At 56.6% G+C, this 22,232-nt stretch overlaps 1 protein-coding gene across 6 annotated transcripts; it reads left to right on the top strand.

The window, feature by feature from the left end:
• The first annotated feature begins 9 nt into the window (after nucleotides 1–9).
• On the top strand, nucleotides 10–21,352 carry ERMARD (ER membrane associated RNA degradation). 6 transcript variants are annotated; one of them, XM_059699795.1, is made up of 18 exons: nucleotides 10–129; nucleotides 825–993; nucleotides 3,996–4,135; nucleotides 4,983–5,084; nucleotides 5,341–5,430; nucleotides 6,169–6,266; nucleotides 6,533–6,669; nucleotides 7,700–7,814; nucleotides 8,451–8,553; nucleotides 10,212–10,241; nucleotides 11,426–11,494; nucleotides 11,763–11,936; nucleotides 12,419–12,502; nucleotides 13,623–13,699; nucleotides 17,389–17,514; nucleotides 17,780–17,990; nucleotides 19,113–19,226; nucleotides 20,453–21,352. In XM_059699795.1, the coding sequence occupies exons 2-18, from the start codon at nucleotides 825–827 to the stop codon at nucleotides 20,576–20,578; spliced, it is 1,965 nt and encodes a 654-aa protein (XP_059555778.1). In that variant the 5' UTR covers nucleotides 10–129; the 3' UTR covers nucleotides 20,579–21,352. The 6 variants fall into 6 exon arrangements, with proteins under 6 accessions (XP_059555778.1, XP_059555777.1, XP_059555779.1 ...); XM_059699794.1 differs by having other exon boundaries at nucleotides 17,780–17,998; XM_059699800.1 differs by lacking the exon at nucleotides 10–129 and adding an exon at nucleotides 3,727–3,845 and having other exon boundaries at nucleotides 883–993; nucleotides 17,780–17,998.
• The last annotated feature ends 880 nt before the right edge of the window (nucleotides 21,353–22,232 follow it).

Here is a 22,232-nt window from a genome sequence, read left to right as displayed (position 1 = left end):
TCCCGCGAGAGCTCAGTCTCGCGCCTGCGCCGCGCAGGCCGACGTGCTTCCGGAAGTGCGGCGCGCAGGGGGGGCGGGACCAGCCGCGTCCTTGCGCGGCGCCGCGGGCCGGACCCGGAAGTCGTGGAGGTGAGAGGTGGGCGTCGCAGGTGGGAGGGTAGGGGAACGCCGAGAATGACGCACTGGCCGTCAGACGCTGAGCTTTTGTGAACCCACATTTCACAAATGCTGTGAATGATGAGATTGCAACCTTTAAACGTTTATTTATTTGAAAATCGTTACGTAAATTATCTTTCAATTTAATCACAATGTTTTAATCATACAGCTGTCCCAGTAGTTAGAGCTGTTTATAGTCTGTTCAGATAGAGCTAGAGGCCGGTGCTCGGGAATCAGGGCATCTGGGTGGTCCCTCAGGCGGCCTGAGCCCTCTGGGGTCTGGGGAGCAGCCCAAGCCCGCAGTCCGACATGCTTAGCCGCCCCTGTGGGAGCGCACTGACCACCAGGGGGCAGCTCCTGTGTTGAGCATCTGCCCTCTGGTGGTCAGTGCACGTCATAGCAACCAGTCGTTCTGCCAATTTGCATATTAGCCTTTTATTATATAGGACTAGAGGCCCAATGCACGAAATTCGTGCAAGAGTAGGCCTTCCTCCCCCCGGCTGTCAGCTCTGGCTTCCCTCGCAGCCCCAGCTTCGTCTGGGAGGATGTCTGGTCTAATTAGCCTATTACACTTGTATGATTATAGATGTTCTTGGGTTAAGTGTATAGTTAGCACTCATGCGTCTTTACTTCCCGTGAGACAGTGTCTTTTGTGTTCTACGTTTCAGATGTCGCTGGAGGACCCTGTTACCACCTGCCTTTCTGCCCCGGTGTACCATCTGATCTGTGAACTCGGGCTTGAAGTCCAAGAGTATCCTGCTATCAGTAGCATTGTGGCTGGGAACGGGGACGTGTGCTGGAAGACGATCACAGACTGTGTGATTGGTGCCGAGTCAGGTCTGCACTTTCTCTGCACCCAAACATCCCTGGGTCCTTTTCATTTTAAAGGTCTCGACCTCCAATATTCCCCTTGCCTACCATTGATTGCAGTGGTTCTCAACCTTCCTAATGCCACGACTCTTTCATACAGTTCCTCATGTTGTGGTGACCCCCAACCATAACATTATTTTCGTTGCTACTTCATAACTGTAATGTTGCTACTGTTATGAATCATACTGTAAATATCTGATATGCAGGATGTATTTTCAGAGGTCGCGACCCACAGGTTGAGAACCGCTGGAGAGGGTGTTATCATAACAGCCTCACTCAAAAGATAAAAGGAATTGCTGTGAAAGGAGGGAATGAGGCTAAAGAAGCATAGAAGCGTTCAGGGGAAGCTGGGCCAAGAAACCTGTGTGTGAGAAGGGAGGTTGGGAGGCAGTGAGGGTGATGGTCTTGGCTCCAGGCCAGCAGTCCAGATGGCAGAGGGTAGAAAATACAAGTCATGAATTAGGTATGAAATGACCAGTAACATGTTACCTAATTATTTTAGATGCCTTCCACCTGTTTTTGCACATTTTTTTGGAGCAGGGAGTTGGCCTGGAAATTTCACAATAGTTATAAAAATGACAAATAAATGTGCTCTGGCCCAGCAGTTCCATTCCAGGAATTTATAGGACTGGCACACTTACAGACAGCAGCGTGTGTGTGTGTGCAAGGGTTCTCCTGCAGTGTCGTTTGTAATAGCCAAGAAGAAAAAAGCACTGGAAACAGCCAGATGTCAGGCAGTAGGGATCGCTTCAGAAAATCATGAACAGTTCACAGTGGAACACCCTGCAGTGGGGAAAAGAATGAGGAGGCCTGGCCTTCGACCACCGGAATCTCTGAGCTGTGTTGCTAAGTGAAAAAATGAGGATCCTATATTTGCATTTGCTTTTATATGTGTAAATATTTCTAAATATACACAAGGAATTAATAACAGCAGCTGCTCTAGGAAGGAGAATTCAGTGGCCAGGAGGGAGACTTACCCTCTTATATATATACTAGAGGCCCGGTGCACAAAAATTTGTGCACTCAGGGGGGAGGGGGATCCCTCAGCCCGGCCTGTGCCCTCTCGAAGTCTGGGACCCCTCGGGAGATAACGACCTGCTGGCTTAGGCCTGCTCCCAGGTGGCAGAGGGCAGGCCCAATCCCTAGGTGCAGCCCCTGGTCGGGCTCAGAGCAGGGCCGATTGGGGAGTTGGGAGACCGCCCCCTGTCACACTCAAGGCAGGGTCGGTGGGGAGGTTGCGGCGTGACCCCCTGTCACGCACAGAGCAGGGCCAATCAGGGGGTTGGGGCGCTGCCCCCTGTCACGCACAGAACAGGGCCGATAGGGGAGTTGGGGCACTGCCCCCTGTCACACACAGAGCAGGGCGGAGCAGGGGGTTGGGGTGCTGCCACTGTCACACTCAGGGCAGGGCCGATGGGGAGGTTATGGCTCTACCTCATCACACACAGAGCAGGGCCCATGGGGTGGGGGTTGGGGTGCCGCCCTCTATCACCCACAGAGCAGGGCCGATCAGGGGGTTGGGGCACCGCCACTCTCACACTCAGGGCAGGACCGATGGGGAGGTTATGGCTCTACCCTGTCACACACAGAGCAGGGCTGATCAGGGGGTTGGGGCGCTGCCCCCTGTCACACACAGAGCGGGGCCGATCAGGGGGTTGGGGCACCGCAGCCTGTCACACACAGAGCCACAGGGAGATCAGGGGGTTGGGGAGCTCCCCCCTATCCAGCACAGAGCAGGGCTGATCAGGGGGTTGGGGTGCCTTCCCCTGTCACAAACAGAGCAGGGCGGATAGGGAGGTTGTGGCCCCGCCCCTTGTCACACACAGAGCCGCAGGGCGATCAGGGGGTTTGGGTGCTGCCTCCTGTCACACTGATCTCTGTTCCAGGAGGCCTCGCGGCTCCGCTGATCCCAGTGCTGGGAGGCATATTACCCTTTCACTATATAGGATAGAGGCCTGGTGCATGGGTGGGTGCCAGCTGGTTTGCCCTGAAGGGTGTCCTGGATCAGGGTGGGGGTCCCCACTGGGGTGCCTGGCCAGTCTGGGTGAGGGGCTGAGGGCTGTTTTCAGGCTGGTGGGTGACTGAAGTTCCCAACCGCTCCTTTTTTTTTTTTTTTCTTTTTTTTTTATTCTGGGCCAGCTTTAGCTTTTAGGCTTGGCTCCAGCTCTTAGGCCTCCGCTGCTGAAAGCAGGTTTCTGGCCTTTGTTTACCTTCTGTATTTGAAACAATGTTGGGATCCTGCTGGCTGAAGCCCGGCAGACTAAAGCAAGTTTCTGGGGTTTTGTTTAGCTTCTATGTTTGTAACATAGTTGCTTAGAGTTGCAGCTCATAGGCTGGCAGCAGCAGGCAGGGAACGTTGGAATCCTCCGTCACTGAAGCAAGCAAGCCTCATGTTAGTTTCAAGCTGCTTGGCTGCCGGCCACCATCTTGGCTGGCAGTTAATTTGCATATCTTGCTGATTAGCCAATGGGAAGGGTAGCGGTTGTACGCTAATTACCATGTTTCTCTTTTATTAGATAAGATATATTTTTTATCATGAACCATGGGAATGTTGAAACTCCTAAAATATTTCATATTATAAATATGTTCTAAAATAATTAAGATCATTGGAAATTGCACAGTCTAATGTTAAGTAAAAAGGAATCAGGTGAAGTATTATATATGCTGTATGAACCTGATTTTCTATAAACTTATATACAGGTAAAGAAATTGAAGAAAATATTTTTCTCCTGTTTGAAACTTTCTGTATTTTCCAAGTTCTCTACCAATAGCATATGTTTATGTTATAATCAGATGAGCACCATATAACTTATTTCAAGGTAGGTGTATCTTTTTTGTAAGTTCAATTATAAACTGGATGTGGACTTTGTGGGAATGTTTTAATTAGAGCACTTTTTCTCTGACGACTCAGAGACTTTTCTCCCCAGGATATAGGAGCGGAGGTGCTAACTTGTTTCTCATCCTTGAAGGCCAAGGTCTGGATTACCAGGGAAGCGTGAGGCTGCTGGGCCCTGTGTGTGAGGCTGTCCACATGCATTTCTCGTCTCTCACCAAGGGGCAGTTTGAAGTTCAGTATGTACCGTGGCTCCAGTGGACAAGTTCTCCAGAGGTTCGGCCTTTGCAAATTCCACGTCGAAACCCTGTTACTTGCTAATTTGAAAGGGGTCTCTCTGAAGGGCCCGGAGGGGAACTTGGGACTTATGCAGCGTCTCTGGGTCTGAGCTGAGAAGCACACCCTTTGACCAAGGGGAGTATCGAGGTGCAGCATTAGGATGGGGGTGGGAGGGAGCTTGGTATGTGGGTGCTGGTCCTGGACAGAGGCAAAGTGGGCCTCTGCAGAAGAGAGACAGCCCTGCTGGCAGAGCGAGGTCATCTTGAGACAGTGGGCCCCCGGCTGGGAGCAGGGCTGGCCTCAGTCCTGCTGAATTGGAGGGAGAGGGCCCTTCGAGGCTCGAACCTGGTTTCAGCTGCTTTGTTGGTTGGTGAAAACCAGCGGTGTCACGTGGCACAGTAAAGGACCACAGCAGAGCAGTGCCTCCAGCAAGCCTCCCTCTGAAAACCTTTGGAGTCTCCCCATTCAGTGTGAAAGGGTCACTCCTGCTCCCTCTGCAATAGCTCTCAGAAGCGGCAGGGCGGGCTGCCGTATGTTTATCTTAAGAATTAATGCAAATTGGAAATAAGATTTAGGTAAAAACATTTGACTTCTCGGTGTACAGTCACACCACACTTCCTGTTTTCAATAAATATTATACAAAGGACATTCAAAGAACTCCTTAGATATTACTTTTTACTGATTTAGAAGTTATGTTTGTAGGAAATGTTTACCTATACCCAAAAGAATCATTAAAACACGATCATCAAAATCTTTAGAGGTCTGGCTCTTATGAACAGTATTGTTACTGGGAGAAATATTTCTTATTGAGCATAAATTCTGAAGCGCGTCTTATTCGAAACAGTTGTTTCCGGAAATATTTGATGCCTTGGAGAGTCGTGAGTCCCCTGCTGCTGCTCTCAGCCTCATGAAGCTGACGGCCTGTCTGGAACGGGCCCTGGGTGATGTGAGTGTGGGAACGCTCGTTGTCCGGCCGTTAAAGTACCTGAGTGACTTGATTTTAATTCTCCTTCTCCTCTAAAGTGCAGTTATTTGGTGCAGAGTTTTAGTACGTTTTGGATGATTATGACAATAAAACGTGGGTGTCTTCAGTAATGGTCTCCCACCATTTGTCCAAGCAGTTGCCTTATGGGTGATTTCTCCCTGAATACCATTTGGCTCACTGGAATGCAGCTGCTACATGAATTTTGTTTGAATTTTAGGTGTTTTTACTGGTGGGGAAGGAATGCCCGTTTCTTTTAAGAGACCTGCTTGCCTCTGCGGAGCTGGCTCAAGTCTTCGGGCGGCCTGTGGTAAGCTTCCCCCACAGCCCCAGAGGATGCGCAGCACACGGCGGCGAGCGTCCGCTGCACTTGTGCTCCTCAAAAATATGCCGATGGGAGTGTTGTCGCCTCACAGGTAGAGGGGCCTCAGAGCTCCCCACAGCCTCAGGTTCCCCTCCGAGCTGCCCGCCCGCCCGTTTACACACAGGCCCACGCAGTACACTGTGGCGCTTCTGTGCCAAGTCGTTTCCTGTGTGAGTTTATCTGGATGTCAGGCCGTTTGATGCCCAGCACCGCCGGGGACCAGGTCCCACCCTCGCCCTGCCCGGGGTCCCCTCTGCCCCCTCCTCTCACCTGCACAGGGGGCCTCCCAGCAGTGCCTTCTTCGTGGGCGGGTCTGAGGATGGGCGAGGCAGGTGCACGCAGTAACTGCTCAGTAACTGTAGGCTGTTTATTACCTCTACCCCGACGACTGTGCACTAACTAGGGCCGTGGTCGGCAAACCCCGGCTCGCGAGCCACAGGCGGCTCCTTGGCCCCTTGAGTGTGGCTCTTCCACAAAATACCACGTGCGGGCGCGCACATACGGTGCGATTGAAACTTCGTGGCCACACTCAAGGGGCCAAAGAGCCGCCTGTGGCTCGAGAGCCACAGTTTGCCGACCCCTGAACTAGGGGAACTGCTGTGGGAAGGACGGAAACGTGACTTGTTGCATCAGCGATTTGTTAATGACCGCACTGCCCAGCCTCTGCTCTCCTTCCCTGCCCAGATGGACGTCCTGACGGTCTTTGTGGGCTCACCACGCGGACTCAATCTGCGCAACGTCCTGTGGCACGGGTTCGCGTCCCCGCAGGAAGTTCCTCCAAAGTAGGTGCTGCAGAAGGGCCTCCCCTGTGGAGGGCACTGGGGGTTCACCCCTCTGTCGGGACAGGGAGGCCCGTCTCCGCAGGACGTGGAGGGGACGCTGGGTGTTCCAGCGGAGCCCCTGCAGGGGTCCCCGCGGTTTCAGCTCCCGCGTCTGAGGTTCTCTTGTTGCCCCAGCCCATGTGGCACCGCTTCACTTTGCTTTCTTAATTTTGACCTTTTTCTCCTGAAAGGAAAGCCTTTTCTGCGTCTGACTGAGGTCTCCGCAGGTACTGTTCGATGCTGGTGCTGCTGACCGCGGGGCTGGGCCAGCTGCTGGAGGCTCACCTGCAGCAGACGGAGCGCACGGTGGCCCGTCGGCCGCTCCTCACGCTCGCGGACTCAGAGGACTGGACCGTCTTCCCCGGCAAGTCCCGCGTCTCCCCTGAGTGGCATGAGGGAGGCTGTCATCGGAGCCTCAGGCGTGAGCTCCCGGTGGGGCGTTCTCTCGGCGACGTGCGGAGACAGAGCCACGAAGTCGTATGTGAAACGTCGCCACCTGGACCCGACCCTTCCCGCCGCGCCCGGGCTGCTGCGGGGAGTCTGTGGGTCCATGTTGGTGACGGGTTCAGTCTGGCCTCCAGAGGGACTGGCGTGCACGTGGTGTCGGGCCATTTCTAAGGCGCCTCCGCTGCCCACGCTCGTCTGTGCCCAGAGCCCTCGCGGTGGAACGGTCTTCCCATCGTTTATCCTCACCGTGACCGAGCCTTTCACCAAGTCGTGGGGAGGGGGACCTTGAAAGAGCTTTCCACCTGTGCTTCTCCAAGCCCACTGCCCCTCACCGGCCGTCGCGGTACAAGGTCTGTGTCTGCCAGTGAGAGTGTGACTCACGTGGCCCCACATCTCAGCCTTTTGTGCACAGACCCTTGCGCTAGTCCGGTGACGGCCAATAATACGGTACATACAAATGGCAAGACGCTATTTAGAGCAGTTTAAGCGTATGAAAACACAGAGGGAGGTCCAGAGACTCCCCTCCACCCCGCCGCCCGCCCGCAGCCTCCCCCACATCCACACCCCCAGACTGGATGTGTGTCACCAAGGACGAACCTCCTTTACGCGTCATAAGCACCGAAGTTTGTCGCTTCCCCAGCATTCACTCGAGGTTCCTGTATCTTGTGGAAGTTTATTTTCCTGGTCAGGTGGTCAGCTGGTCCACCTTGAACTCCTCTACAGAAGGTCACAGCCTGCACTGCTAACGAGACGCAGTGTCCATGCCTGCTTCCGCCAAAGCCCCTGGCCACCTGCCCCGCGCAGGGCGGGGCGGTCTTCCTTACCGGGCCCCGTGCCGCCCCGGGCTGGGCTGTGGCTCACCCGCCTGAGGAGACGAGCCGCCTCTCGAGGGCGTTCATAGCTTTTCAGTGACTGTGGTTGTGCTGAAACCTCTTGCTGTCTTGCAGCTGCTACTGACGAGGTACTTTGGGCGTTGGAGGAAGTGATGAAGAAATCCTCTTTGGTCCTGAGGATCATGTTGCCGTATTGGGAAGTCGCGTTGACCAAGTTCAAGACACACAGGTGACGGGAAGGCGGCACAAGGGTGGTTCTTGAGTCCGGGGACCAGTCCTTCCTCAGCCCCTGCCTCCAGGCCCTGCTGTGGGGCTCCAGCCACGGGCGGGCGGCTGTCTGGAGGGGGGGCTCGCGGGAAACACCTTCCTGACCAGGAGAGCGGCCTCCTCGTGGCGTGTCAAGGATCACGGGACGGCGGGTGAAGATTATTGTTGTTTAGAATCGACTTGAAAAGTCATTGAGTTTTTACTGTGAGTGAAGCCCTGAGTCCAGGGTTGGCGAACCGGGAACAGGAAATTGGTCTCGGGCTCCGAGGAGCGAGCTGGCGCTCATACCTCAGGGGTCGCCGGTCTTCACTCCTCCCGCGTTTCCCGGGACGGCCACTGGGAGACGGTGAGAGCCACTGGTGTCCTGGGCCTGAGTACTTTCCAGAAAGGAAACGCGGCGGCTTTGGACGACACCTTCCACTGAGGCACTAAAAGTGGCCCGTCAGGTGGTAAAGCCCCGAAGCCGTTGTAAAGGCCCAAGTCCCAGGAGACGGCGCTGTCTCCCTTTGGACACAGCGTCCAGTCTGGACACCGCCCCCTGGCTGGGGGCCGGCCGTGCCCACCTCACAGCGGGCTGTGCTTTTCCTCCGTTTGGCAGGTTCGCCGACTGCGCCATGCTGCTGTTGATGCAGCTGGAGACGGGGCTGCGGGGCCTGTTCGCCAAGGTTAACGGGTGTCCCAGGAGACTCCTGACGGCCGAGGTACGTGTGCGAGCGGCAGGCTTCTGCAGTCATCTTAACGCCTCATTTCTGTTTGCAGTTCATGAACTTGTTAGCTGAGAGCGTTCCTCAGAAGACTCAGTGTCCTTTTTTGTGGCTTTCCATTATAACGTTTTATAGGATTTACGTTCATTTACGGTTGATTGTGGTAGTTCCGTCATATTTAAAAAGTAGTCTTTTAAATTCAGTGATGTCATACAACTAGTTACCGCTCATTTCTCTCTGTAGCCGTAGTCACTGACGTATCACTGTGGCCCACGAGGAGGTCCATGGGCTGCAGCATGCGCCCTCTGTAAGGACCCTACTGCTCTACTCCTCTTGGCCAGAACTCATCCCACCCCGCTGTGGGAGGCTCGGGTGGCACTGTGCCCAGTGAACTATTAAGAGATCCATGGATAAGGAAAGGGGGCCCCGAATTATAGGGTGAGCAGCAGCGTCTGCCATGTCTTCTTTTCCAATTTCTTTCACTAGTTCATCTTCCTCTTTTTGCCCCTTTATGTCAACATTCCTCAAAATTCTCTTCTCAACCTTGTCCTCTCCTTATATTTGCCCCTTGGGAGATCTCACACAACCCCATGCCTAAAGCTGTCTCCTCTGAGGGGACAACAACTAAAAAACGCTTGGAACCTCATGAAAACGGAAGCCCAACGTATCACAGGCTGTCGATGCAGCCAAAGCAGCTACGAGGGCAATTCGTAGCGTTAAGTTCCAGGGTCTCCAGGCATTGCCTCTAACTCAGTTCTTTCATCTCCTGAGTTAGGTTGACACCTGTTTGCTGAATATCTTCATATGGGTTTTCCCCAGCATCTCAAACTTACTTAATTTTTAAAAAGCATATTTTTTCTCCTACAAATTCCTTATTCTTATGCTCTCAGTGGCTCTGGCCCCAAACCTTTGCCTGCACTTCATTCTCCATGGCCACTCGGTCCAGCACTGCCCATCGGTTCTTCTCGTGATGGATTTTGTGCCCCTCCTTTCTGCGCTGAGGTCTCCTGGTTCCTTGTCCTGCCCCCTGAGCTCCTCCCCCGTCCCGTCTTCATGCTGCTCTTCCTTCTCTGACCCATGCTCACGCTGCCACCCATTATCTTCTAAACCAGTACATGTCCCTGTGTCTTCTGTGGCCTCAAGTGCTCAACGGCCAGTGGCGTCCCCGTGCCGCTCACACAGGTCCCAGGCCTCTCAGCGGGTTCCTCCCTGCTGTTGTGCAGAGGAGCTACGTGCCACAGTGGAAGGCGGGATCAGAGCTGGGGTTCCGCCCGGAGCCTGTGTCTGTAGACGGTGCCGGTCACCCCAAGAGTGTGGGAACCGGGCTGTTTGTGGGGAAATGCCCCGTTGCTCTTGCCTCGTGCCGTCAGCAGAGGCACCCGGGTGGGCAGTGGTTTGTGACGCTGCGGGCCTGGAGGTGTGAGGAGGTCGAGCTGAACGGCCAGCACGGGCAGAGTTCCAGCGGCCGGGCGCCCTGGGTCCCACGTGGCCGTCATGTGTGTGTTTTGTCCACGTTCTTCCCAAAGTGCTGCTGGGTGGAGGCGGATTTCAGACGAGGTTTTCGTGTTTGTTGGCATGTGAGACTCCTCCTGCTTTGAACAGTTCACCCGCTCGTATTTTGCTTTAATTATTTCCTTTTTTTCCCTTTTCTGAAGTCGGCAGCTCTGTACACCACCTTTGATGAAGTAAGTGAACTTGAACTTACAAGGTATCTTGAAACACACAAAACAGTATATTCTTTTAAAATCTAAAGTGAAAGATTAGCCGTCATTCACAAGCTTACAGGAAAGCGTTGATCGTCGTATAAGCTAGAAACAGCCTTAGAGCTGAATGTCGCTGTCGGGATGAGCTGGGGCCAGCATTATTCACCAAGTCTCTAAAGTCACAGAGACAAGGCTGGGAAATGCTGGGACCAGCATCAAGCGCTGCCGCTATTAGAGGCTCGCACGTCAGCTACGGCTAGCGCTCGCTTGTTTCGCACGTGGCTGCCACGAGCGTGCAGTAGTCACTGAGGCGTGTCATCTGAGGGTAGGGGGTGGGATTCTGAAGGAGGAAGTCCGGAATAGTGAAAGTCACAGTGAAATGTTTTTATCACTGGTGGAGTGTAGAGGCCTCTGTGTGCCTCCTGGGTGGACTCCGTACAGACCCCGAAGCCGGTGATGCCACAGAGCAGCTCCGAGAGGAGACGGGAGCCCCTCTGCCTTTGGATGACTTAGCTCCGGGACCTGGGGGAGGGGTTAAGAAGGAGCCTGCTCAGTGCGGAGTTTGTCCCGTCAGTAACTGATTCGCTGTTACTGGGTGTGTTATTTGGGGCTGTGGGGACCGAACTGGACGGTGAAGTCAGGTCCGTACAGGACTCGGGCCTCAGGATTGGCTCCTGCTTGGGCCTCATCATCTTCGTGAGCCAAGTGACTCATGAAGGAACTGGTGGACACGGAGCACACAAGCACACGTGTACACGTGAAAAGACAGAGACATACAGACACACACATATATAAGTAGACATAAACACACATAAAACACAGGTACCCACATATACAAGTACACAAACATACATACAAACACAGATACACACATATATACAAGTATGCAGACACACACGCGCACAGATACACACATACAAGTACACACATACATGTACACAGACACACCCTCACAGTTAGAAAGCTGCATGTACTAAGGTCATTAAACGGGTTAAGAGACGTTTTCCTGGCCCGGGGGCAGTTTCCTTGGAGACGCCCTCACTTCATCTGATTGGCTTGGGGCTCATTTAACGACTCGCAGCAAAGGCACAGGGCAGGGTGCTTCGGCTCTGAAAGGCCCGTGCGTGCCCGTGTACCAGCTGAATTGCTTGTTTTGGGCGTTTTAGATGTTGGCACAACACCTGAGTGATGGTGAGATCAACCGGCTTCCTCTTGTCCTCGGGGAGCCTGCGATGGTAAGGCCTTTCTAGTCCGACGCTCTTTCTTCACGGGTGTGACCAGCACTTCTCTGACGTGGCACTGACCTTGGCCCATGACGTGCGCAGAGAGAGCGCTGAGCCCTTTGCCTGCTCCCTCGTCTCCGCAGCTGCGCCCGGCCTGCGGCTGCTGGTTGTTCAGGTTCCGTCTGGGGCCCGGAGTCAGCGGTTCCCGGCAGTGCGCTCCCCCAGCGTGTCGGCGGGGCCTCTGCTGAGGATGCTGACTGTTGTCCGTCTCTTCCGCAAGGAATTCCTCTGGGACTTCCTGAACCACCAGGAAGGGCCTCGAGTCAGAGATCGCCTAAGCCACGGGGAAGTCAGCCTCCCGGCGTTTCCCAAAGGACTGGCCGACCAGCTGCTCGCCTTCTCCCTGGTGCTGCTGCTGAGATTCGCTGATGAAGACCTCGCCTCGGAGTTTAAGGTAGCGGAGAGGGAAGGAGACAGTCCGGTCCCTGCCCCGCGGCTCGGAAAGGGCAGCGTTCGTTTTTAAACGCCATTCACTTCATCGTCTCGTGCTTCACTTACCTGGTTTACTGTGTGCTCCCATCAGAACACATAATTGTGCATTGATTACATGTATTGATGCTAATGTTTACATTTCTACTAAATTCTATTTTTTAAGAGAATCTCTCAAATTTTCCAAATGTTTGGGATCTTTTCTTTCTTATTTCTGTCCGTGTTTGTTGCGTTGTGGACAAGCATGGATTTGGCCTTTTAATCTATCACTGTCTTCACGTCTTCGAACATCACTTTGCTGGCAATGATGTGACTCCATCCCAAACCTGTTCTGTGGAGAGCTCAGCTGCTACAGCTGAACGGAATGAGACGGAGGAATTGGGACGTGTGGGGCTTAACATTCAATGGAACAAAACTGGCAGCCTCACCACGCGTGTTTCCCACCAGGAAAAAGCAGCGGTTCAGGCGCTGGTCAGGCTGGCGGAAGGCTACAGTGCTCGCTTCCACCCGGTCGCGCTGATTAAAAAGCAGGTGAGCTGCGTGCGGCCACGGGGCGGGGTGTGTGTGGCTGCTGCGCGACTGGAAGGCTCAGGCCGGGGCTGCCTCGCTGGGGCGGACTCCGGTGGGCAGACCTGGCGCTCCAACCACGGTGGTCACTCAGACGCGAGGCCTCTTTGTAAAATGTGCTGTGTAACAAGTCTCCACGTACAGTGGTGTCTACAGTGGCCACTTCGTTTCCTGACACTTCTCTTTTATCCTCCCCAACGGGGATCAAACCCACAACCGCGGTCAGTGCCCTCCCAGGAGTCAAACCCGTAGCCTGTTGGTTATGAGACGCTCCAACCGGCCGAGCCGCCCGGTCAGGGCCGCCTACACGTTTGTGGGTCAGGTGTTTGGACGGGCTGGGGGCTGGGGGCTGGGGGCTGGGTCCCGTCTGATATTGGAACCGGTGCTGGCACTTGGCCACGGCCACTGGCTGAGGCCTTGTCTTCACTCAGAACGCGTGGCCCACAGCACCAGGGAGAAGCACGCCGGTCGCCCTCCCCTCGCCCCCGCCCCAGCCTGGGAAGTCACCCCACGCCTGGCCACCCCGCAGGCTCCTGGGGACTGTGCCCATTAAGCGAGTCCGACTCGGAGGGGACTGGCCCCGTCCTGGCCACAGTGCATCGGAATTTTCGACAGCCCCACAGCCGCTCGGACATTGCTCGCACGGACCCGGCGTGTCTCCGGCCTTTCTGTATCTCACAATGAATAACCGACACCCACCCCCTGGTTTTCAAACGTAATGTCCGTAGCAGTTTTACACACAGGCTTCTAGAAGGTGACGGGCACACCTGCAGCAATTTCAAAACAAGGTTTTAAAATAGGTTTCTTCTAGAGCAGTGGTTCTCAGCCTCGGCTGCACATTAGAATCACCTGGGAATCTTCAAAATCCTGATTTCTGGGCCTCATCCTCCGGAAATTCTGTTTCTTTGTTATGGGGTGAGGCCCCAACATTAGTAACACAGAAACAGAATTTCCGGAGGATGAGGCCCAGAAATCAGGATTTTAAAAAGATTCCCGGGTGATTCTAATGTGCAGCCAAGGCTGAGAACCACTGCTCTAGAGCCTTATTGCAGAACCTTCAGAAGCCGGGGCCTTTTCCTCCCAGGTGCTGAGCTGTGAGGAGAGCGTCCGGTCGTGGCCTCTGCTGCCTTTGCCGGAGGACGCTGCCAGGGAAGCGGCCAGGTGAGCTCCATCCCGGGAGCGTGCAGGCCTCACAGCAGTCGGGGAGCAGCTGGGCCGTGGGGCCTGGTGACGGGTGGAGTGGGGGGTGGAGAGGAAGAAGGGTGGTCGTCCAGCTCAGAGCTCAGCTGTGGGTGGGTATGTGTGGAGACTGAGAACATGGACAATCAGAAAGGGGGTCTGACTCTCAGGAGAGAAGTGGGAACACGGATTTTGGGTTGTAGAGTCAGAGACAGATTCACGAGTCAGCAAAGCATATTGCTTTTAGCATATTGTACCACTGACTTTTTTTAATCTTCTTCCAAGGATGGAAATTATATATAATTTATTTTAAAGAGAGACATGGGGAGAAAGAGAGAAACATTGATGTGAGAGAGAAATATCAATTGGTTGTTTCCCATACACACTCCGACCGGGAATCGAACCCACAACCCTCCAGTGCACAGGACAGTGCTCCAGCTGTTACTGGGAAACCCTGATTGGGCTCCGGCTGCCTGTTGCTGTGCCCAATATCAGAGGCAGGGTGGATTCATTTAAGGCATTTATTGAGAAGGCCAGCGAACCAAGAAGACAGGACGCTTACAGGCATTCAGACCCTGTCTTCCAGCAGGTGCAGGGGACAGTACTATAAAGGGGAAGGGGCTGGGGGACGAATGTCAGCTACTGTCATCAGGAGATGAGATGAGGTGGATGAGGTGGTGCGGATGAGATGATGTGGATGAGGTGGTGTGGATGAGATGGTGTGGGTGAGGTGGTGTGGATGACGAATGTCAGCTACTGTCATCAGGAGATGAGATGAGGTGGATGAGGTGGTGCGGATGAGATGATGTGGATGAGGTGGTGTGGATGAGATGGTGTGGGTGAGGTGGTGTGGATGAGGTGGTGCGGATGAGGTGGTGTGGATGAGATGGTGTGGGTGAGGTGGTGTGGGTGAGGTGGTGTGGGTGAGGTGGTGTGGATGAGGTGGTGTGGGTGAGGTGGTGTGGATGAGATGATGTGGATGAGGTGGTGTGGGTGAGGTGGTGTGGATGAGGTGGTGTGGGTGAGGTGGTGTGGATGAGATGATGTGGATGAGGTGGTGTGGGTGAGGTGGTGTGGGTGAGGTGGTGTGGATGAGATGATGTGGATGAGATGGTGTGGGTGAGGTGGTGTGGATGAGGTGGTGTGGATGAGATGATGTGGATGAGGTGGTGTGGATGAGGTGGTGTGGGTGAGGTGGTGTGGATGAGATGATGTGGATGAGATGGTGTGGGTGAGGTGGTGTGGATGAGGTGGTGTGGATGAGATGATGTGGATGAGGTGGTGTGGGTGAGGTGGTGTGGGTGAGATGATGTGGATGAGGTGGTGTGGGTGAGGTGGTGTGGGTGAGGTGGTGTGGGTGAGATGGTGTGGATGAGATGGTGTGGGTGAGGTGGTGTGGATGAGGTGGTGTGGGTGAGGTGGTGTGGATGAGGTGGTGTGGATGAGATTATGTGGATGAGGTGGTGTGGGTGAGGTGGTGTGGATGAGATGGTGTGGGTGAGGTGGTGTGGATGAGATGATGTGGATGAGGTGGTGTGGGTGAGGTGGTGTGGATGAGATGGTGTGGGTGAGGTGGTGTGGATGAGATGATGTGGATGAGGTGGTGTGGGTGAGGTGGTGTGGGTGAGGTGGTGTGGATGAGATGATGTGGATGAGATGGTGTGGGTGAGGTGGTGTGAATGAGGTGGTGTGGGTGAGATGGTGTGGATGAGATGATGTGGATGAGGTGGTGTGGGTGAGGTGGTGTGGATGAGATGGTGTGGGTGAGATGGTGTGGATGAGGTGGTGTGGGTGAGGTGGTGTGGATGAGATGATGTGGATGAGGTGGTGTGGGTGAGGTGGTGTGGGTGAGGTGGTGTGGATGAGATGATGTGGATGAGATGGTGTGGGTGAGGTGGTGTGAATGAGGTGGTGTGGGTGAGATGGTGTGGATGAGATGATGTGGATGAGGTGGTGTGGGTGAGGTGGTGTGGATGAGATGGTGTGGGTGAGGTGGTGTGGATGAGGTGGTGTGGGTGAGGTGGTGTGGATGAGATGATGTGGATGAGGTGGTGTGGGTGAGGTGGTGTGGATGAGATGGTGTGGGTGAGGTGGTGTGGATGAGGTGGTGTGGGTGAGGTGGTGTGGATGAGATGATGTGGATGAGATGATGTGGATGAGGTGGTGTGGATGAGATGGTGTGGGTGAGGTGGTGTGGGTGAGATGATGTGGATGAGATGGTGTGGGTGAGGTGGTGTGGATGAGGTGGTGTGGATGAGATGATGTGGATGAGGTGGTGTGGGTGAGGTGGTGTGGATGAGATGATGTGGATGAGGTGGTGTGGGTGAGGTGGTGTGGGTGAGATGGTGTGGATGAGATGGTGTGGGTGAGGTGGTGTGGATGAGGTGGTGTGGGTGAGGTGGTGTGGATGAGGTGGTGTGGATGAGATTATGTGGATGAGGTGGTGTGGGTGAGGTGGTATGGATGAGGTGGTGTGGATGAGATGGTGTGGATGAGGTGGTGTGGATGAGGTGGTGTGGGTGAGGTGGTGTGGGTGAGGTGGTGTGGGTGAGGTGGTGTGGGTGAGGTGGTGTGGATGAGATGGTGTGGATGAGATGATGTGGGTGAGGTGGTGCGGATGAGGTGGTGTGGGTGACGTGGTGTGGATGAGATGGTGTGGGCGAGGTGGTGTGGATGAGGTGGTGTGGATGAGGTGGTGTGGATGAGATGATGTGGATGAGGTGGTGTGGGTGAGGTGGTGTGGATGAGGTGGTGTGGATGAGATGATGTGGATGAGGTGGTGTGGGTGAGGTGGTGTGGATGAGGTGGTGTGGATGAGATGGTGTGGATGAGGTGGTGTGGATGAGGTGGTGTGGGTGAGGTTGTGTGGGTGAGGTGGTGTGGGTGAGGTGGTGTGGGTGAGGTGGTGTGGATGAGGTGGTGTGGGTGAGGTGGTGTGGGTGAGGTGGTGTGGGTGAGGTGGTGTGGATGAGATGATGTGGATGAGGTGGTGCGGATGAGGTGGTGTGGATGAGGTGGTGCGGATGAGGTGGTGTGGATGAGGTGGTGCGGATGAGGTGGTGTGGGTGAGGTGGTGTGGATGAGATGATGTTTTGACTCCTCGTGGGTCGGCTGACCATGCCTATCGGTTCTGCTTACTGGATTCACAGCCGAACCACCTCCTCAATCATATATGAGAAACTTAGCCCCCCATTCACGTAAGTATATTTGTTCTAAGATTTAAAATAATATGATTATTTTTTAGATTAATTCAGGTGTAGCTATGTATATAAAAGCATAATATGCAAACTGTCCCCTCGGGAATTTGACTGGGAGTCCTGGAGTTTGATCGCTCGCTATGACGTGCGTGACCACCGGGGGGCGGCGCTGAATGAAGGCAGGCTTCAGCCAGCAGCCGGAAGGACCCAGTCGGCCCTGATCACCGGCAGACCTAGGGACCCTATCTGTGCTCGAATTTCATGCACCGAGCCTCTAGTCAGGTTATCAGCCCCCTCATCACAACCAGCCGAGCCCCACCCCATCAGGGCACCGTGGCGGCCTTTTCATTTATAGCTGAGGAAGCATTTTCAGATTGAGCGCTTTTCTCTGAACCAGGTACATAATGTGATTTTGCACAGGAGCTAGCCGGGCCTGAATTACGTCAGGTGCGATTAAATGCCTTCTTTTTCCAGATTAGGTGGCAGTTCTGAAGCCAGTGCCTGCGAGCCTTTGATTATAAAGATCATGTCTGAGCTGAGCAGCCACGTGCCTGGGCACCACTGTGCTTTCGGGGGCTTAGATCGCCTTCCTGTTGAGAGGTAAGGTTCCTCCCACACTCATCAGACATTGACACGCAAGCCGGAGTCGGTAGCTGGGCCTCGGTGCTCTCAGCCTGGCTGGTCTGTGATGACAGCCCCAGGTGAGCCCGCGTGGCGGGAACCCCTGAGTGTGTAAGAGCAGACGCGAGCTGGCGGCCGCGGGACTCAGTGCAGCAGGCGGCATGGTGGCCCGGGAGGTCGGCGATGGCCATGCCCACAGGACCCACCCTGGGGCTGTGCCCACAGAGCCGTGCTCTGACCGCAGGTGGCCCCGGCCGCTCCCATACATCTGCAGCCTCCGCGTGCCAACCCTGTTCTGCCCCCGAGCCGTCCTGGAGGTGCTGACTGTGCTCCGAAGCATCAGCTCACGCTGCGCCCAGGTGTCCCAGCAGGTGGCGGCCTCCCTGGAGCGCAGGGGCCAGCAGTGGGCGGAGAAGACACTGCGCTCCCGGCAGAGGCAGAATTTCCTGCGCATGGTGAGCAGGTGCGTGGCTGTGCCGTGTGCGTGGTGAGCAGGTGAGTGGCTGTGCCATGTGCGTGGTGAGCAGGTGCGTGGCTGTGCCCGGTTCAAAGGAGCCTTGGGCAGGAGTTACCTCTGGAAGCAGTTCTGGTTCTTACTTTGAGAGAAATACTGAATTTTAGGGAAAGTTATGGAACACCTGCTGTGCGTGGCTGCAGCCCGGGGAAGACTGCCCGCCCGGGTGAGTGTGGATCGCAGGCACAGCAGCGGTGACGTGGGAGCCGTGTCCTGGCGTGTGCTGCTCCTCGGGGAGTTACCATTTGGGACAAATGCCGAGCCCTGAGTCGAGGGATGTCTAAAACTTTCAGCTCCCACTGCTTCCGAAAACTGATGCCTAGTTTACGCTCTGAGCGGCCGCTTACAAGAGGATGCCTGCTCCCCCACATCCTTCCCGAAGCAGAATATCTTTAATCTCCTACCGGTTTTATGGGAAAGATGAAATCTCACTGTCGTTGGGATTTCTTTGAGTCCCAGAGACACAGGCACCTTTTCATGCTTAAGCCTTTCCGTTGCTCTTCCTGCGCGTGTTTTCACTGGCTGTCGGGCTGTAAGGAAGACGCTGATGGGTGCAGGGGAGGGCGCCCAGGCGGGTCCGGGGCAGGGCCAGGTCCTCCCTGTCCTCCCTGTCCAGAGAGCAGGCCCTGCTGGCTCAGAACTAGACAAGAGGGCGTGAGGAAGGGGGGCCTGGTGGCAAGTGGCCAAGCTCCTCCTGAGGGCTTCCGTGGCCCAGCCGTGGCCCAAGGCCCTGTGGTGGGGGCAGCGTGGCCCAGGACCCTGTGGTGGGGGCAGCGTGGTCCAGGACCCTGTGGTGGGGGCAGCGTGGTCCAGGCCCTGTGGTGGGGGCAGCGTGGTCCAGGCCCTGTGGTGGGGGCAGCGTGGTCCAGGGCTTTGTGGTGGGGGCAGCGTGGTCCAGGCCCTGTGGTGGGGGCAGCGTGGTCCAGGCCCTGTGGTGGGGGCAGCGTGGTCCAGGCCCTGTGGGTGGGGGCAGCGTGGCTCAGGGCTGGTCAGGTGAAACCTCATTTCCTCTATGAAGCTGGACACATTGTATTTAAGACTTAATGTGCTTTGCTGTCCTCAGTGTGAAGCTGCTGGCCCCGGTGCTGTCCCTGGTTGTGCTGCTGGTGGCGCTGGAACTGGTCAGCGTTCACGGAGTCCGCGGCGAGAAGCCCTGCGGCCGCCAGCGGTACCTCAGGTGGGTGTCCTGCCCCAGGGGAGCTGCGTTGGCAGCTGTGAAGTCTCCGCGCCTGCGGGGGATCCCTGGGTGGTGTTTGACCCCCACCCCTGCCTGGCCTCACTGTTCATGGGCTTTAGGGGTCTGAGCCTCGCGCTGCCCGCGTGTGGGCCCCTTCAGCGTCAGTGCGAGCGCCGAGTGCCCCCCGTACTCCTGTTGGGGGCGCCTCCGCGGGGCTGGTCTCTGTGAGGCCCGGGCCTCGGTCACGCCAGACGTGATGTTTACAGCGAATGCTCTCAGCTCGGGAAGCCCCCTTCAGGAGCCCAGACCCGGCTCTGAGCGCAGGATCACACGCATGACCCGCCTTACACACGCGTGACCCGCCGTACACGCAGAGCTTCCAGGAGAGGCGCGGGATCTGTCATGTGCTCACCCCGGCTGCTCCCACAAAGTCCCTCGTGTCCCCAGCTTGAGGCTTCGCAGGTCGCAGGCAGCTCAGTGCGTGTTTACAGGGCGGTGAGGTCCAGGTGAGGGCGGAGCGAGTGCAGCCGCTGGTCCTTGTCTCCAGTCTAGTCAGGGTCTCAGCCTCCGCACTGACGTCCTGAGCTGGTGGTTCCCCGGTGGGGCTGGGCCGTCCTGTGCCCAGTGGGGGCTGGGGCGTCCTGTGCCTGGTGGGGGCTGGGTTGTCCTGTGCCCGGTGGGGGCTGGGTTGTCCTGTGCCCGGTGGGGGCTGGGTTGTCCTGTGCCCGGTGGGGGCTGGGGTTGTCCTGTGCCCGGTGGGGCCTGGGGGTGTCCTGTGCCCGGTGGGGGCTGGGTTGTCCTGTGCCCGGTGGGGGCTGGGTTGTCCTGTGCCCGGTGGGGGCTGGGTTGTCCTGTGCCCGGTGGGGCCTGGGGGTGTCCTGTGCCCGGTGGGGCCTGGGGGTGTCCTGTGCCCGGTGGGGGCTGGGGCGTCCTGTGCCCGGTGAGGGGTGGGGTGTCCTGTGCTTGGGGGCCCATCCATCTCCCCAGTGACAATGTGGCAGCATTTCTCTTTCACGGAACCTGTACTGTGTCCATTGTGTGGGCACCCCTTTTCCTTGAATTCGCAGATAGAAGTTAAACTCAGTACTTAGTTGTAATCCCAGTACTTAGTTGAATTCCTTGAATTCGCAGATAGAAATTAAGCCCAGTTCATAAAGAGAAAACATTCGCATCATTGTCCCATTCTCAGTGGATGGAATAGATAAAGGGATTAATTCCTGACGCAGGTTCTTAAAGTCCGTCCTGCAGTTCACCGAGAACCTGGCGGCCTGCACCAGCCCCGCCAGGAACCAGTGGGGCGAGGCGGCCCGGCTCACGCACACGGCACTGCTGGGCATCTGGGCTTTCAGTGAGAGGAGACAGATGCTCGTCCACCGAGCCGGGAGATCCCGCTGAGGCCGCCCGAAACCACGTCGGCAGCTCAGTCACACCAGGAGCCCCCGGATGGATGTCACAGCCTGCAAACGGTCCGGGGGAGGCGGTTCCAGGGACACGCTCCCCGTGGTGGTGCCGTGTCCTTGGTCAGCACACCATCGAGCGTGCGGTCCCCGTGGTGGTGCCGTGTCCTCGGTCAGCACGCCATGGAGCGTGCGGTCCCCGTGGTGGTGCCATGTCCTCGGTCAGCACGCCATGGAGCGTGCGGTCCCTGTGGTGGTGCCGTGTCCTCGGTCAGCATGCCATGGAGCGTGCGGTCCCCGTGGTGGTGCCGTGTCCTCGGTCAGCGCACAATCGAGCATGAGCTCCCCGTGGTGGTGCTGTGTCCTCGGTCAGCATGCCATGGAGCGTGCGGTCCCCGTGGTGGTGCCGTGTCCTCCTTGGTCAGCGCGCCATCGAGCATGAGCTCCCCGTGGTGGTGCCATGTCCTCGGTCAGCACGCCATGGAGCGTGCGGTCCCCGTGGTGGTGCCGTGTCCTTGGGCAGCACCACTGAGCACATGTGGGTGAACTGGCTCCCTCGCTGGCGAGGTGACGCTCACTTAGTGTTTCTGATAAAGTGGCGGCACCCGATCTCTTCACCATGAAGACGCGACTGTGACTGGCAGCTGCTCGGGAAGCTGTGTGAGCCCTTGGCCGTTCTCCCCGAGCCTGTCCTCCATGTGGGCCGGGGTATAAAGTGGTAGCGTGCTGGCTCTGTCTCCTGCATTTACTCGTCACCGTCTCCGAGGAAGGAGGCCTCTGGCTGCACTGAGCACCTTAGGGTGTGTTCGCCGCCCAGAGAGCCCCTCCGTGTGTGGCTCAGTCCTGACAGGCCCGCAGCCCGGCTCCCCGTCCCCGGGATTCTCCAGGGGCTGGGGAGTGGGGAGGTCCCACCGGGTCCCCAACCGCTGGACACAGCCCGTTGCCCACTGGGGAGCCTCTCCCGGGGCTGCCAGCTGCCTGCGTCCCTGAAAGGGTGAGAGGTGAGCTGGCCATGGGCCCCGCACCAGCACAGACTCTAACGGGAGGACTGGCCGTGGGTGGATGTGAAGAAGGCGGGCCAGGCGGCCTTGTTAGCCAAGGCCTGATACGGGGGTAGGGGGAGAGAGAAAGAAAGAGAGAGAGAGAGAGAGAGAGAGAGAGAGAGAGAGAGAGAGAGAGGCAGGCATGTGTGAGGGAGGGGCACAGGGAAGTGAAGACGAGAAACAGCAGTGGGGCCCGGGCCGCCTCCGTCTGCCGTCCAGGGGCCTGTTGGCGAGTTCTTCCCACAAGCAGGGGAGTGACTGGGCTGCTTGCCGCCCCCACCGAGCCGGTGAGGAGCCCGCTGGGGAGGCAGGGCCAGGCTGACCCTTGGGAAACACGAGCCCGAGAAGGGACTGAGGGTACAGGACAGGCCGGGCGCTGGGCACACCCTCACTCAGACCTGGCTGCACCGTCTCCTGCACGTGTGAGGTCACCAGGGCCCTGGCCACTCGAGGGTTCTCCTGGGAAAGGGTGGAGGCGGCGTGGCCCTGAGCAGAGGGAGGGCCTGGGCGAGGCTGCTTGGGCAGCGGGTGCCACAGGCCTCCGTGGCGCCAGGAGGAAGGGAGAC

This window comes from Myotis daubentonii, chromosome 6 (assembly GCF_963259705.1).
Source record: "Myotis daubentonii chromosome 6, mMyoDau2.1, whole genome shotgun sequence".
Lineage (NCBI taxonomy): Eukaryota > Metazoa > Chordata > Mammalia > Chiroptera > Vespertilionidae > Myotis > Myotis daubentonii.
This window is presented reverse-complemented; position numbering and strand designations above follow the sequence as displayed.

Excerpts from the sequence above, each read along its gene's own strand:
- ERMARD (XM_059699794.1), top strand. The coding sequence starts at position 825 with ATGTCGCTGGAGGACCCTGTTACCACCTGCCTTTCTGCCCCGGTGTAC. Across the intron at positions 5,085-5,340 it reads TGGAACGGGCCCTGGGTGAT|GTGTTTTTACTGGTGGGGAA; the intron begins GTGAGTGTGGGA and ends TTTGAATTTTAG. Across the intron at positions 13,700-17,388 it reads GCTGCCAGGGAAGCGGCCAG|ATTAGGTGGCAGTTCTGAAG; the intron begins GTGAGCTCCATC and ends TTCTTTTTCCAG.